The 16,802-nt window shown below is 42.4% G+C and overlaps 1 protein-coding gene across 3 annotated transcripts in view; it reads right to left on the reverse strand.

Annotated features, from left to right (window-relative positions):
• Window positions 1–16,802, reverse strand: part of LOC135377903 (zinc finger protein ZFAT-like) — a 26,218-nt gene continuing 9,416 nt past the window's right edge. Inside the window, exons 7-22 of one of the 3 annotated variants that reach the window (XM_064610649.1) lie at window positions 15,824–15,937; window positions 13,782–14,013; window positions 11,244–11,509; window positions 10,918–11,118; window positions 8,296–8,496; window positions 7,332–7,529; window positions 7,037–7,202; window positions 5,933–6,097; window positions 5,635–5,846; window positions 4,344–4,491; window positions 4,216–4,289; window positions 3,933–4,160; window positions 3,396–3,833; window positions 1,373–1,528; window positions 777–968; window positions 1–635 (exon numbers count right to left, since the gene is read on the reverse strand). In XM_064610649.1, coding sequence (XP_064466719.1) covers window positions 327–635; window positions 777–968; window positions 1,373–1,528; window positions 3,396–3,833; window positions 3,933–4,160; window positions 4,216–4,289; window positions 4,344–4,491; window positions 5,635–5,846; window positions 5,933–6,097; window positions 7,037–7,202; window positions 7,332–7,529; window positions 8,296–8,496; window positions 10,918–11,118; window positions 11,244–11,509; window positions 13,782–14,013; window positions 15,824–15,937 — 3,300 coding nt within the window. In that variant the 3' untranslated portion in view covers window positions 1–326. Of the gene's footprint in view, window positions 636–776; window positions 969–1,372; window positions 1,529–3,395; window positions 3,834–3,932; window positions 4,161–4,215; window positions 4,492–5,634; window positions 5,847–5,932; window positions 6,098–7,036; window positions 7,203–7,331; window positions 7,530–8,295; window positions 8,497–10,917; window positions 11,119–11,243; window positions 11,510–13,781; window positions 14,014–15,823; window positions 15,938–16,802 lie in introns of all 3 variants that reach the window. The other 2 variants (XM_064610648.1, XM_064610647.1) reach the window with 2 other exon arrangements.

Genomic DNA, 16,802 nt, shown 5'->3' on the forward strand with positions numbered 1-16,802 from the left:
TGTGTCATTCTGCATTATCAATGGTTGCACCTCAGCAAGTTCTGTATTCAATGTACATTATAGTGAACCTCAGTGTATAATATAACAATAACAATACAATGGGAAAACTACTTGAAGGCAGTTAGCATTTCATTTATAGATCTATGACTCATATTGTAATTATTTACAATGAGCAAGGTCAACACTGATTTCATTTTACACTCTGCTGTGTGTCATCTGCATGATGTATGTCATGATAGTATGACAGTTCTATCAGAACAGGTTATCACAAGTCTGTGCCATGGTGCTGCATATAATCAGTTCAAAGGATTTGCTTCACATGGTTGCTACTCTGCCACTGCAACATCTACTGCTGCTATTTCTTGCACAAGCTCCTCAGCTGGCACATCCTCCATATCTTCTGGCTGTACATACTGTATAACATAGGAGGCCTCCCCTCCACCGCTAAGGACCACCTCTTGGCCATCTTGCTGCTGAACCACAATGGTTTCCGGGTTTAATGCAACCAGGCTTTCACCATCAGCTGTCTGCAAAGTCACTTGTTGCATGTTGTCCAATGCTCCTTGTTCCATGATCTGTTGAATGATGCTCACTGCTGATGCTGTACCATCATCGCCTTCTCCTAGCTGCAACGTCTGGATTAAACAAGCAAACAAATGAACGGGAACGATCCAATGAAAACAAGTAATGTTGCTGATTTCCTAGGCAACACTAAGGCATGAACTTTTGATAAGAAGCCCCACTAAGGTGCCTGAAGGGACCGCATATAGACCTACCTGGAAAGAGCCTGGAAGAACTGTTGCCGTACTTTCGCCTGCTCCTTGTAGTTGCACCAATTCTACGCTGCTTCCATCTTCAACAGTCATGTTCCCTGCTACTACAGCTTCAGAAGCTTCAGTCACCACAGTGTCCCCCATTACTTCTTCCACACTGAAGTCAAGGTTCTCGAGGCATACTCCATGCTTCAGCTGATGTATGAATATCATTGACACAAATTAGCCTTCATGTATAGTACCACAACAGCAACACGACTTTGCAGTTCTCTATTTGCATACCAGGAAATGCTGCCATGTGTAAGGCAATAAAAGCTGCCTCCAATCCCACTTCGTTAAGCTCAATTTCTACTCTACTTTTTATCACAGCCTATGCCAATGCATGGAATAGTGGATCAATCCTCCTTTCTGTTGCTCTAAAGTCCAAGTTTCTTTGTTAGCACCTAACTGCTTCAATGTGTTTAATCACTGGCACTTCCTCCTCAGCTTTGCTGCCTTAGCTAAGGGGCTACATAGACTGGCATAATGTGCAATTGGGTCGCTCTGGGCTCGCTACCGTAAGTCACAAAAATGGTATATGTATACGAGAAGCAACTTGCCCTCAGATGCCTTTTCATATCATTCATATTTCCAAAGATGTAGGCACAGCTGAGGCACTTGTAGACACGATCTTTCTGCTGTTCAATGGAGCTAGGATCAGCTACGACTGTATGTTGGTTGAAAGCTTCACCTCGGTGCTTTCTGCTATAGTGTACCTGTAACATTATACATATGAGTATTATTAGCTAGAACAAAACTAAAAAAATCAAACTATATTGGCAACACTAGCCAACAGCATGCAAACATGGATTCACCTATAACGCCATTTTCTTACGTAATATCCAATATTTTCTACTTTAAGAAATACAGCTAAAGGAGTGAGCCCTTTAGCTACGAGCACTGTGAGCCTCAAGATGAAACATCTTGTATACCAACGTGTTCAGCTAATCAACCACTCCTGTTGCTGCCCTCCAGATGATAAGTGCCAGATAAGCAGGAGCTGGGCCAAATTATTAGCTACTTGGAGCTTACTTTGCATCCCATTCGCTTTCCCAACACGTGAACAAGAGTCTACAACTATAACTAGAAGTCATGTACATAGGGGCCCATTATCTCACTTGTCACATTGCATCCTTCACATGATTCCTCTCCCGTGCAGAGTGACCCACATTGGTAGCACACACGTGATGCTCTAATGAAAACAGAATCAAGCACACAAGAAATGTCTGCGATTTGACACTGCTCCCCATTAGTACTGCGTAGTTCCACCTCAAATCGAACAAGCCATGAGGTTTTGTCTCTCGAATAAACAGGAAAAAAATATACGTTGATGGCACTGTTAAGAAAAGAAAAATAAATGTTTTCGAAAGTTTTTGCGTTGCATGGTTTGGGAGCTGGGGGAGGAAGAAACTGGCTCCCAACAGACAAGGCCGTCGCATGCAAGTTTGAGTAATTCCTGCAACGGTATTACTTAGCAAACAGGACAGTGATTTCTCTTTCTGACCCTAGTCAACATGCAGCATAATAGGCCCCTGCATTTTTGGTGCTGCATCAGTTTTGTTTATCGGGCAAAAAATGACCAAAGTTGCACCGCAGCCTCAAAGAGCACCGCATTCAGTGCGACTTTCCAGACGATCCACCGAACGGATAAAGCTGAGCTTTGTGTCATTTTATTGGCGATTCACATCGCTTATTCATATCCGTCTGCCGTGGTCGAACAGCAAATTGAGTATTTTTCTCTTTTTAACGTTTGTGTGTGAGAGAGAGCCACAGACAGAGGATGATAAGAGCATGTTGTTGCTGTCCATATTGTGGCACAACAGCACAGCAGATGATTACAGATAATCCTGCAAAACTGCAGCAATTCGACAGTACACCAGTGTACTGTCAAAATGCCGGCAACATGCGCGCACCTACCAACGAGGAATTCAGGCGGCGACACTGTGATACAACTCCACCTTCTCCCGTGACAATTAAACTGAGTCCTCGAAACTGCGCAGAGAAGCACTTGCATTGAATAAGGTGTCATCGGACTGCTGTCTATTGTTTCGGGCTGGGCCAACGTTCACAGATCTTGTAGCAGCTAAGCCACGCGAGTCCCAGCGGCGTGAGGAGGGTGGAGGCGATGCGGTGCTCGTGGAACACGGGATCGCAGTTCGCGGAACCATTGCATTCCTTGGAAGATCGTTTGGAACCTATGTTCTGTACCTTCTCAATTTTGATATCACAAAGTTTCGAACTGTTGCATAGCCCTAAAATGCGTGCACTGCCTTCCATCTAGTCCTACGGTGAATGCAACAATAACAACAACTATGATGAGTGGGGAGCTTAGTACCCTGCAAGAATGCAAGGTGCCTCAATGCCTGGGTGAATGCAAGAATATTTTATGATCTGGTAAGCTGCAGACCTCACAACAAAATTACGTCTTTGTGACATGTCAACATGAGCCGACTGAATTTAGATTTTGTAACCACTATTCCAATTTCTTAGCTCGCATACATGCTCGCATGCTCTTATCCTGCTGCTCCTACTCAAAATATCCAGATGTGAAATATTTGAGCAGATGGAAAATGTCATTCTTACCTTCATATAGTTGAGTGTGTTGGATGAGTAGGAGCAGTGCTCACACACGTATTTCCTGATAATATCGTGTGTCTCTAAGTGGCGCTTCAGATGACACTTTTGGGTAGCAGTGTATTCGCATCGGTTGCACGAGAAAAGCAGGCCGCGACCATGGGTGCGCACGTGAAGTCTCAGAGCTGCCTTTGACTTGTACCCTTTTCCACACTGATCGCAGAGATGGGGTTTTTCTGAGGAGTGAGTCAGCATGTGAACGTTGAGGTTGTTCCTACTACGGCACTCGTATCTGCATTCCGTGCACTTGAAAGGTTTGATGCCCTCGTGAATCCAAATATGCTTCTGCAAGTCTGTACTTGAACGGTGGAACACGCGACCACAGTAAGGGCATTTGTAAGTTCTTCTTCCAAGTCGCGCTATCACACGATGTGTTGACCCTGTTACCTGGATAATGTCCAAGCAGAGAGTTACGCCTTTTCCTCAATCACTGAACCCTACATGTATAGAACCATCATATAACCATCCTATAGGCCTGTTGCTTACCTTGTGCATTTCTTGTCTGTCAACATCAGGATGCTGTGACAGTAAGTGGGCACGAAGCATACGCCATGCAGGAAAACGAAGGTCACAAAAGGGGCATTTCCCTTGGGGTGCAGAGTGCTTCTGTCGATGCTGACAATAGGCACTGCGTGACTGAGCAACAAAATCACACTGGTCACATGGATACCTTCGTCCTTCATGGGTCGTTTCTCTGTGGCGCTTCAAGTTGTCCTGAAAAATTCCAATTCGTTAACTCTCATCACTCAATACAAGCTGGCATGCTCACCTTTGAGCCTGAAGCATATGGACACTGGTTGCACTTGTAAGGTTTTTCATCCGTGTGTGTCAACATGTGAGGTTCTAAATCGAGACGACTATGAAACAGACGGCCACAATCGGGACATTCTTCCTGACCGAATGTCTCACGAATTTTCATAAACACTTCCGCTGTGAGAGGCTTGTAATTGAGCTGTGACAGTGATGAAAAACTTGGCTGAAGACTGCGTCCCATCGAGCTGTTTGCACCAGATATACCTGAGGGACCTGCTTCACTACCAGACAGCTAGAAGGTCAAGAGAAAAACTATAATTATTGGCAAAATCATTAAAACCAAAGCTCATGTGATATACACTGTACATGTGAGTTGATAAATTGAACATCGTCACAACAGTGCAGGCCAGCCCTTTCAACCTTATAAGGTGCTGATAGGGCCAATGCAGCTGTCTAATGCTGGTATACTGATGTTGGATGTATAACGATAATTCGTGGCTTTACGACGCAAGACAACTATGACAATGAGGAATACCACAGTGGTCGGTCTGTGGATTAATTTTGCCCACGTGAGGACTCTTTAACGCGCACCTAAAGCTCAGCACACGGCATAGTGTATCTAATGTCGCTCACAAAATACAATAGGTCTAAGAAACTTGTACCCTGCCACCACGTTGCTGGCGTCCTTGGCCGGGATCGAACCCGCAACCTTGGGATCAGTAGGCAGATATGTTGGATGTATCGATCCATATAGGTAACTGTCGACACATGCCCCATAGATATGTGCAATAACTGTGAATGCTGACTGCCTGGCTGTAGCCTGCACCACAATGTGCAAATACATGCAAAATGCACCCTCAGAGGTGCAAGCGTAGTCTACACAATATCAAGCGACAAATGTGTTGCTTAGTTGGTTTGGCTTCGGACTGATCACTTGCTGTGTTTGTTTATCCAACTCGCGTGGCCTGTGAATCAGAGTCATGACGTACGAGAGTTATCGTACGTCATTGACTCCAGGGACCCGCATCAAGAGGGGTGTCCATTCTCAAGCACTTTTGGTGGTGACACCTCGAATTTTAGAATGGGAGTCATGACCACGGGGACATGACGTCACAAGAGCCACACCGCAGTACTTTGGCCCACCAAGAGTCTACTCTGGAGCTGCTCGAGTCCAATAAACGAATGCACCCTTCATTGACACTCGATCTCTCTACATGACACAAGTGGTCCCATCTCAAGACAAGGTCAGACTAGTACCATGACATCCCATAAGGAAATATGGTAGTCCCTCGACACATATGGCTCCTTATGGGGAGCTTTTGGTGAATTCACTAACTTCTTTTTATCAAAACATACATACATACCACTAGCACATTTTAGTTCACATATACATTGGCAGTTACATGTATTCTGAACACCCCACAAAAAGGAATACCTTTTCACTCTCTGTAGCAGAAACCTCCTCACATACTGCTGCAACAGCACTGTCAGGTTCCTCATCTGCCCCCTGATTTTCAGTCAGCTCTTGAGGGATATTCACATAATGACTCATTGCGAGCGAACCATCTGGCTCTGGCAGATACCAACTGTTCTGAATGGAATCATCAAACAATGACTCCAAAGTAGCATCATCGGGAAGTGCAGCAACTGAAGAGGGGAAAATATATTACATTGCAGCATTCCCTCCTAATTTTTTAATACATTCTTACAAACATCATCTGTGCCTGGGTTACCTTCATCTGAAACAGTGGTAGGTATTTGAGTAGAGGACGCTTCATCACCTGCTGGTGGTTGAAGTATCTGAGTCATTGTGGCATCTACATCCTCCATTATGACATCATTCTCTTCAGAGTCTTTACTAGTTAGACCTGCTTCAGCTGGTTCTGAAGCACTTGCATCTAGTATTTCAAGGTACAATGAGAGAAAATTGCTTGATGAGTTTGTATGCAGCATACAAAAAAGGTAGAACATTGCATATTTCCACTTGTCTGGCTTTTGTCTCCCAATACATGCATGACTAGGGCCTTATCTTCTTGGGTTAAACGCGGTAAAACCCAATTTTACCCCCCCCCCCCCCTCTTGCATCATCATCACTTGGGGTAAAACCTGAAAAAACCCGAAAACTAACTTGGCAAAGTGCCAGTTCAGCCGCCAACACATCTTGTGTTTGTCTAAAACGCGGGAAGCAGTCTTCTTTTATTTTCTATCCATTCGATTTCCCATCCAATATTGCCCGATTTTACCCTGTTTTATAGCCCTGAAATAAAAGCCCAATTTTTACCCCCCCCCCAATTAAAAAAACAACGTGAAACCCAAAAACACAAGGCCCTACGCATGATATACAAAAGATATTGCACAACATCATGGTCCTATGTAAAGTTGTTAATGGCGTGCTTAATGCCTCATCCGCCTTATATCCTATAACTTCAACATGTCTCAATGCATTTCAAAGCCTCCAGTATGTCTCAACCTTTCATTTTACCACTGGTTAGTAGAACCAGTAATCAGTAATGTAACTGAGTTATGTTTCAATATGCCAAAAGCATAAAAGTACCAGCATAATGCAAAAAGAAATAAGAAACTAGTCTAATGCAATAAAAGCTTTCACTCTGAAAAGGCTCAGAGAAAAGCTATACCCTCACTGCTGATAACGTGACTGATGCTAATTTGCTGGACTCATGAGAAAGTTTCTGGCATTAAGAAACATCTCCTAAAGCTTTGAGCTGGCACTTCGTGTCTCCATATCGTGGCAAAGTATTCTTGTTGTTTTGGACTACCAATGCATACTTTTTCACACGGTAATCTTAAGGACCATCAACAAATATAGCATACGTTACCATTTCCCGCAGAAGTTAGTTCAATTGGGTTTTCAGTGTGGTCAGGAAGGTCTTCCCTTAAAGATGCCCCATTCTCAGCAACAAAGCACTCAATGCCATCAGTGCCCTCGTCTTCAGCTGCGGCTTCAGGAGCCACCAGGACTACAGACTTCTTATCTAAATGTTCCTTATGGACACATATGATGAATTGAAAATAAGTCATATGATGCTTTAAGGCCTATGTTATAAATTTTATCATGCCCAATCTAGCACAGTTGCATGCAAAATATCATATTTTAAATATGCAACACTATACCTGTAAGTGCTGCCGTAGACTGGATGCACTGAGATGGAGACAAGAGCAGAGAGAGCAAACGTAAACCAGGCGATGTTTACGATAGTGGTTTTCCAAGTAAGCTCTGCGAGAAGCCTGGTATCCACACAGGCCACATTGGGGGTATGCTGAAGAGCTCTCTGGCACGTTGTGTACAAACAAATGCCTGTCTCTATCCACCTGTCAACCAAAAAAATTTGAGAAGTGAAAAATGTATTCCACAGGGCTGCACATACAATACGAAAATTTGGCAAGTGAATAATTTTTCTATATGTAAATTTCCTCATGAATTTAATGCTCACTGCTGTTTGTTTCAACTAGAGTTATAAAATGAGCACAGAAACATAATATGGTGCATACTACAGGCATTTACATATTTATTGCAGACATTGGCTATCGTACAAATGACAGTGCATTTTTATAGGTGCTCTCAGAGTACTGATACCCATCTAAATTTTTCTCATCCACTGCAATTGTAATATTTGATTTCCCAGATAATATGATAGAAAAATTTACCTGTCAAATGTATATCAAATAAATATTCACACTGCTGGATAATTTGGGCCAATTATGTAAATTCTAAATGTCCTGGAAATCAGATGGCAAGTAGTACATTATTGTTTGCAGTACAAAACCCAGGTAATATGACTTTTACTTCCAGTCTTCCCTAAAACATTGTAGCACTGGCATTTCACTGCATCTAGAGCAGGATATTGCAAGTGCAGATTGAGCACAAAGAGCTAAAATGAGATAGGACAAAGAAAACACAGGCAGGGTTTATGCTGTTCTTCAAGTTATATTATTGTATTATCAACTTGCATGCATTTTAACAATTTTCCCCATTAAGCATAAAAATATCACCAAACTATGAAGCTTCCTTCTGAAGTAAACTAAGACATTTTCTTTACCGAGAACAGTTATGACTGGATCACCAATGATAACCTACCTTCTTCTTAAATTTGCGGTTACATATGTGGCAAACATGCAGCACAGCCATGTTTTGAAGCTGCTTAGCCTGAAATCCTGCCAAATAGCGCTTCCCAGCAGGTCCAGTGTGGTACTTGCGTACATGGTTGACAAGTGATTTTATTGTATTGTAGTCATTGCCACACAGCCCACAGCGTTGCCTTACACTTGAATGTGTGGCCTACAAAAAAAAAAGATACGATTGATCAATTATAGCATGGGGTAAAAATAAAATTAGGGAATAGATTTATCTGCTCCACTGATGAGTGTATGGATGGTGGTGCTCTATTAGCAAGTACAGTAAAACCTCGATAATTTGACTCCCGTTAATTCGGAAATTTGGACGATCTGCACGGTCCCGGCTAACGTCTGCACAAGTCTATGAGAATGAACGCTCGTAAATTTGGCAGCGGTTGGGTGCGCCCCGGCGCAAACAGCGGACACTAAAACGATACAAAAGAGAGCAAAGGGTGGCGGACGCATTGCAATCATCATCAGCGCCATGATGTCAGCTGCTATCTTGAAGCCAAAAAGCGTTTTAAACCATTTGAAACTGTGTTGCCTGCATGCTGTTTCGACATAACTACTCCTGAGGCCTTCAAAGCATTGGAAGGGTGGTTTGTGTGGTTTAAAGAGCGCCATGGACTTGTCTTCTAAAAACATATACTGGGAGAGAGGTGCTGTTGATGAAGACGTCGTCAGGGATTGGCAATGCGTTCGGCTCCGGGAGCACATAGCCGCCTACGAGCCCTGTGACGGGTCTTAACGTGGACGAGATGCAGAAGCAGCGAAGCACTTGGCGGCAATCAGAAAAGTTTTAAAGGCTCAGATCTCCTGTCCAATGCAAACAACACTCTTGCAGTTCTTTTTGCAATAAAGGTACGTTCATAACGGCAAGTTCACCTCATATTTTGTTGCCCGTTCGATAATATGACATTCGGACATTTTCGTCGGCTCCGTGCGATCCAAACTATCGAGGTTTTACTGTAATTGATGGAGTTATAGCAGGTGATAGCAAGTGTTGGGTGGGTAGTAAGAAGGGTAATGCACATTTAGAGCAGCATTGGGTACATGCAAAGTTTGAGTTCTGTACAGGTGGTAATCTCATCAAAAGATTGCCTGGGTATGCTATGCTGATGACGAAAATAGCAACAGAACAGCAGTGCTTGTATGCAACATTCAGTTACAAACACATAAGAATGTCATTTAACGTATGCACTTTAAAGTATTTAATTACATGGACTGAATAACTTGCAAACTTGCCTGGTGGCATATTTGTGGAGTCTTCTTCATGGTACCTTAGCATTGTAAAGTGAATGGTAATACAGTAGAATCTCGATGACACGATCACGGATGATACGAATTTCGGGATGATACGAATTATTTTCCGGTCCCGGCCGGAATGCCTATTCTTCCCATGTATTAGAGTTCGGATGATACGAACGTTATCTTGCCTTTACGGATGATACGAATGAGCCGGGGATGCGACAGAGGTCGTTCCCCGTGGCGCGAGAGCGCGCGAGTCATGCTGCTGCGTCTTCCGAAAAGGCAGGGCGATCCTCACCACGAACTCCCTTACATCATGTAGTGCAATGCAAGCAATGACTTGCCTTTTGGTGGTGGTGATGGAGGTAAGATCAAAGGGATTGAACGTCCCGGAACCTTATCACCTTATCTCTGTTTTGACCTTTTTACCCCCCTTGCAACAATAAACCGCGAAGCTGTGTGACATCGTTCTGGCGGAAAACAGCGACCAGAACCCCAGAACCCCAGAACACGTGGAGGGAACATATCAGGACAACTTGTGGCAACATTACGCGTCACCATTCCGCAAGTCGGCTTCACCTAACGCCTGCTTGCTTTAGGAGAAGCTCGCTTTAGACCACTGTCGCGCGACCCGCGGGTGAAAAACACGTGCTAAGTCTTTTGACTCATCTCGCGTATTTGGGCAGCATTGGCCAAAAACGGAGACACAAAAGCGTTACAACCGACCTCTTTCATTGACAGTAACGAAAAATGAACAGTCACTGTCTATTTTCTTGCCTCAATTTTTATTTTGGTTTAATTCGTTTGATACGAATTTTTTCGCGACCCCGTGAGATTCGTATCATCGAAATTCTACTGTAGCTGGTCTATGAATGGCTACGGACGGATAACTACTCTGCCCAATTTGTCAGAGATCAGTCTCTGCATTAAGACGATGAATCCCGCTGCACTGGCTAGTTTAAGCATCCCCATGAAAATTTCAAGCAGACAACAGTGGGATACATACTGCACTTGTAAACATGTCACCAATACTAATGAGTGACTAGGAAGAGAGTGAAGTTGGCAATGATGTAAAACTAAGTTGAGCCGCAGCTGTCTTTTGTTCAAATAGCCTCAATAAATTAAGCACAGCAAATCACTTAGAATTTATAAAAAGCAAATCTGTAGGACCATAGCATCGAGGTACCTTCCGCCAGTGTCCACAGAACCTCATATTGTGAAGAACGTTCAGAGTAAAATCTGTGAAACATAGAAGTTTGCAAGAACTGCTAATTTTACAGTATCATAAACACATTAAGCCCTCACTATCACTGTAGAACGAGTCAAGCTAGCTTACCTCATGTTCAGCCATGTGGCTGCGGTTGCAGCTACGAAAGTCACAACGTGAACAACGAAAGTAGTTGCCTGTGTGCTTGCGCATGTGAGTGTACAGGTTGCCTTTTGCATTTGTGGTGAAGCTGCACAGATGGCACGTAAAAGGCTTCAAGTCTGTGTGTATCAGGCAGTGAAGTCGCATGTGTGACTGAGTCTTGAACACCTGCAATAAAAAAATTACTGTCAACTCCTGTCAACCACACCGGTTTCATTTCCACAAGATAATAAGAGATTAGCTGGCTGTTTTATCCCTTGTAGGACAGCTGTATGCACTAGCATAAAACCTGCCTTTTTGCAGACATTGCAAGAGAAAACCTGCAGGTCGCCAATCTCCTTTCCAGCAAGACGTGACCCTGGTACAGACGTGATTTCTTGGGCAACTTCATGCTGTGTGTACAGGTGGTCAACACAGCTGAGATCCACTCTGTTTAAATGTTCCTCAAAGGTCATGCGCTCTTCGTCTGTTGAAAACACTGGCACGTGCCGAGGATCATCACGCCAATGTAGCTTCTGCTGCACCACTGGGCTAACAGCTGTCTCTGCTTCTGGTGTTTCTAGTTGTGGGGACCAAAATATGCATAGTTACCATTGATGCTACAAACACATACATTACCAGTGATACATAATTGCTATAATGCCCCGTGGAATCCCTTTAAAATAACCTTATTGCATGTGGACGGCATGAGTAAAGAGGACAACACACCAAAAGAATTATGTTGTGGCAGGTTAAGCGAACGGACGCAAAAATACTGTGCAGGAATAATGATCTGTCATGTGACCATTCGCATATTTTTGCTCGACAAAGGCTGCAGCAGGAACTTGCATAGTATTGCATTGTGGTGACAACAATCCATTTTTCAACAATCATTTCATTGTCATTTTTGGACAAGTCGCTTCATTTAATAAAGGAATAACATCTTTGTAAAAGCCCAGCATATAGAATAGAATGACAGAACATTCAGTGACTCTGATGGGTTGCAATGTCTTGTTTTTTAATGTTGTAGCAGTTTCTTGCATCATGCAAGCCTTAGCGTTATCCATACGAGCATGGGCAAACAAAAACTACAACAAAACACCGACAAGTAAAACCAGGGTTTTGCTGGTTTGAGCTGCCTGCATAGGTCAGCACTTTTCTAGAAATTCATTCAACATCGTATCATTGTAGGCTTTATTCACAGCCCATCACATCACAGCCCATCATTCGACATCAACTCACGATCGATTGACATCATGACTCATCATTCGACATCAATATCATAACCTGTCAGTCGACATGAACTCACAGCTCATCAAAACATTGTAATCCATCATTTGACTTCAACTTCGAAACCCATCATAAGGACCTCAACTTCAACACCCATCACTGGACATAAACTTCAGAACTGATCATAGCCCATATTTAATATCAACATCACAATACAGGCCATCACTCAACATCACAGCATTCTCTGCGATGTGGTGAATGATATAGTGAAGGTCGTCATGAATGAATTTTCACTTCATTTTTCATTTCATGAGTGAACTCACTGTTTCAATTCAATTTTTCATTCACTTTCGTTTATGTTGCTACGTCAGATAATCTTGTGTATATGTGTTATGTTGCTCTTTCGCATGAAACTGATCTCAAAACAGAAAGAGGCAAAGTTCCCTTCCTCAGCTTATCCAAAGGATAATAAAACGTTAGATTACACACAAAAAAGGGTATGTTATTATTATGAGTAAAAGCACAGTTTTTCTCCTGCAGTAAATTGCAAATATTGAAACACCCTACAATGAAAAATTGTGCGTTGTAATTTTATAATGTAATGTATGTGCACACAGTTAAATACTGTAATAAATAATAAATACACAATGTTTTTTATTTAGAATTTCATCAAAATATCTAAACTTCTGAAATGTTACTCATCAAGTGACACATGAGACCATCTTTTTTTTAAAGGGGCATTAAGCAGGTATACAAGGTGTATTTTTTGCTGTACTGTGCTACGTTGCAGACAGTGAAAGTTTTCCAACAATTATTGGCGCTAAAAAGTATAGAACACCTGCAAACCGACAACGTGTTTGCTGCATTCTTTCGTACTCACGCACCACCCTGCAGTGCCTTGCTAACAATGGCCGCACGTCATTTTGATGTTGCGCCCCATCGACCAGTCACAATACAGGACGCTTACACATTAATTTATTGCAGTATTGGGAAGTGAGGTAAATTCAAAACATCCTTCCACTTGGAACCCACAATTCAGTAAGTTCAAGCTGTACCAAAAGCATGTAATGTTTCATTTGGTGCAAGCACACTCTATTTTTAGCACTGTACTGTTCCGCGAACGGGGATGAACATCTGGCAGTGCCGTTTCCATAGTACATACTACCAAGTACATTCTGGTGAGGTCACTGTGACGTTACCAGAACCGGCACACTCTGTGCGCCACAGCTTGTCACAATGGGGCCCCCTCATTGGTGAGGAGTGCGACACATCACTGAGCTCCAGTGCCAGGAAAGCTAGGTGATACAGGGAAGGAAGGAGAGAGTCACACAAATTATGCTTTTTGAATGCTTTTTTTGCTCGGTAGACACGCTCACTAGAGCTAAAGGAATTGAATTTTCGGATAGTGAGAGCTTTTTATGAAGCTTATTATGGTTATTAATTGGAAGATGCTTGGCAAGCTGTTTAGTGCACCTTTAAAACAGGTGACCGCTTTCTTACACCATACAGCTTACATAGAAGCAATTGGCACATCTGAAGGCACATGAGCAATATATTTTGTTGTCCAACAAAATTCTGTATTATTGAAGTAGCTTGGAAGTTATCATAGTGGATTATCATACCTTGACCTTCATCACTCCCCCTTTCTGTTCCACTGAATGCCTGCAAATTCTCTTTGTCTGCTTCATCTCCTGCAGGAGCTCCCTCATCTTTCTCTGGAGCTAATCCTCCACTTCCTTTGAACATACCACGGCTTCCTCTGAAACCTCTCCCACGTCCACGTCCACGACCACGATAGGAACCACGGCGGCACCTCACGCGAGACCAAGGTTCACGGTTATTTGCACGGTAAGCCTAGGAGAGATATTAGCAGGAACTGGAACTATAATAACCATACAACTGCACAAATACCAACGTTCTAAGTAGACATACAAAGCTGGGAACATTACAAAACAAGAAAACAGAGTCATGTTCACACAAGAATGTAAACAAAAAAACTATATGTCTTGTAAGAATGATCGCTGTTATTGAAGATGAGAGGTGACACCGAATTTAAATGATGAGGGATCAAGAGTGGAGGTGACTGAGGCTGGCAACGAATTTCATAATTTCATGGTTTGCAGGAAGAAAGAGAAGAGAAGTTACTTAGTATCACATTAGAATTGACTGATTCATTGAAACATGATGAGGCAACACAACGGAGACACGGACAGAGGACACACACGGACAGCGTTACTCCGTTGCATTGCTTCATCATGTTTCAATGTACCAACCAACATGCTCTACACCTTCTCGCACATTAGAATGGCTCGCACTTAGGAGGAGGATCAAAATGGCAGCTGCTATAATGTGCTGAGCAGATGTGCACAAAAGACTGCAAAGGAGATTTATGAGACAGAAACAGATTTATGAAAAGCTTATGAAACAAATGAAGGTTTTGTATGATTCAGCAGTGTTCAAAGGGTTCAAGATCAACATATACTGTGTATATCGAGATTAATAATTCCTTCTTCACAATCATGCACCTTACATTTCCAATTACTTTCATTTCTGTTTTCTCTTTGGCATTTGAGTTAGAGCCACACAAAAGTAGCTTCAGCGCTCCTGAAATTGTATATGACACTCAATATATCTGAACTTATACTACAATCAATAAAAAAAAATACGGGGCCGGTTGGTACATGACTGACTGTTGGCGACTGTAACACTACGAAACTAGGGACGGTAAACGAGAAAGTTTACTGTCCCTAGGCAGAAACCCACCTGCTTAGCACAGCAGGCTCCAAGTGCGCCTGCGCAAATGTTCTTCAGCTCGCCAATTGGAAAACTCATGGGATTGCAGAACTGCCATCTCACTCATTTAATGTAGCACCGCGAGCCAGCAAATATAATACAAAAGGTGAACAGAAATTTTTCCTCTTTGTAAATGCTTAACAGTATTGCTCATGTGAAATACAGATACAACTTTGGAACTGCATAATTCAAACAAAATGAACCCCAATACGACTTTAGGTAAATCTCATTAACAAGACTGGTGGTGGCTACATTATTCGGTAATTTCTGGCATTTCGGTCATTTCGGACAAGGCTTTAGTTCATCCATGGATGCTTTAACCTACCGAGTGACAACAAAAATTGATCTGTAATATTTCAATCACATAATATTGTTTTCAGAAAAAAATGCAGACTAACACTGCCACACGCCTTTCACCCTCTACTTGCCTTGCACGGTGAAACAAGGAGGAGGGGGGGGAAAGGTGGCACACCCATTTTTTGCTTACAGTAATGAACCAACGGCTGTGTAGCAGCAGATGACATTTCTCTATACAAATCAGCGAATGGTACCACAGTGACTTCAGAGCAACTCGGACGGCTGGTTCAATACCTCACCACTGTGACGCGCGTTGCTCTTTGCGGCACATTTTAAACTCAATTTCTCTGATAATTATGTATATGTGGAATGAATTACTTAGCACAGTGCATTTTACTATATATGTTAACCATTTGGTACTACAGACTTTTACTGTATAGGTTTTACTATACAGGCATTTTACTAGTACTATATAGGTAGGTTATGTGTTCGGTACTAGATACCGTTTGGTACTTTGGTAATAGACACTGAGGGACCTTCTGTGCTTCTTTGAGACATTGAAAAATCAGTGTACCTTGAAGTCCTCAGTGACATCTGCATCAATTTCTTCCATATCTTCATCGTCCATGTTGTCCTCTCCTGTAGTTTCCACCTCACCAGAAGCAACCTCTTCAGTTTCCATGTCCTTCTGTACATTGGATACACTTCTCTTAGAGTTAAAATTGGAAGATGAATACACACCACTATTTCGTATGCTTCCTACGAATTACACTACATGCATACTTAAAACATTGGCAAGCAATTATACTGAATTATTGTTGGTGACGAAACCTCCAGCTGAAACACTGCATGTGACAACAGAAGAGATGTAGTTAGGAGGGAACACAACAGCAACAAAATGTGCCACACTACCCCAGCCATGTTGGTCCTAATATGGATGTGTAACTGAAATTTAGTAGTGCTGGCCAGGTAACCCTGATACTTCGAAATACATTCCTAAAATACAGGGTGTTCCATTTGAAGCAGCCCACGTAGGAAAATATAGAAAAATAAGTATGTATTAGCACACTCAAGCCTTCGGAGCTTCTATGCTTAGCATCCTTAGGAAACACATTAGGGAGAGTAATATTTCATTCTGCCATTTATTATTATTACAATTTTATTTTTCACTTTTCTTGGTGAAAATGAGATCAGGTGCAAAAGGGAGATATCCCTGACTAAGGCACCTGACCTCTACAGCAGTCGTATGGAGGCACATCCAGATACATATTACGGACTATGAACAGCAATCTGGCAACAAGATACTAATAGATGCAAAAACAAGGAGTAAAGATCTAAACTAGTCAACACCTGGTAAACATAATATAAGCAAGTGATACTATTATGATCAAGCAACAAGACACCAATAAGTTGCAAAAACAGTAAAGTTATCTAGAGTAATGAATGCCTGGCAAACATAATACGAGTAAGCGATACTAATACGATGCAAAAAGAATGATCCAATCTAGTCAATATCTGGCAACATATCATGGCAAGTATTGCCTCAATTAACC

Source organism: Ornithodoros turicata, chromosome 1, assembly GCF_037126465.1.
Source record: "Ornithodoros turicata isolate Travis chromosome 1, ASM3712646v1, whole genome shotgun sequence".
In the NCBI taxonomy this organism is placed as follows: Eukaryota; Metazoa; Arthropoda; class Arachnida; order Ixodida; family Argasidae; genus Ornithodoros; species Ornithodoros turicata.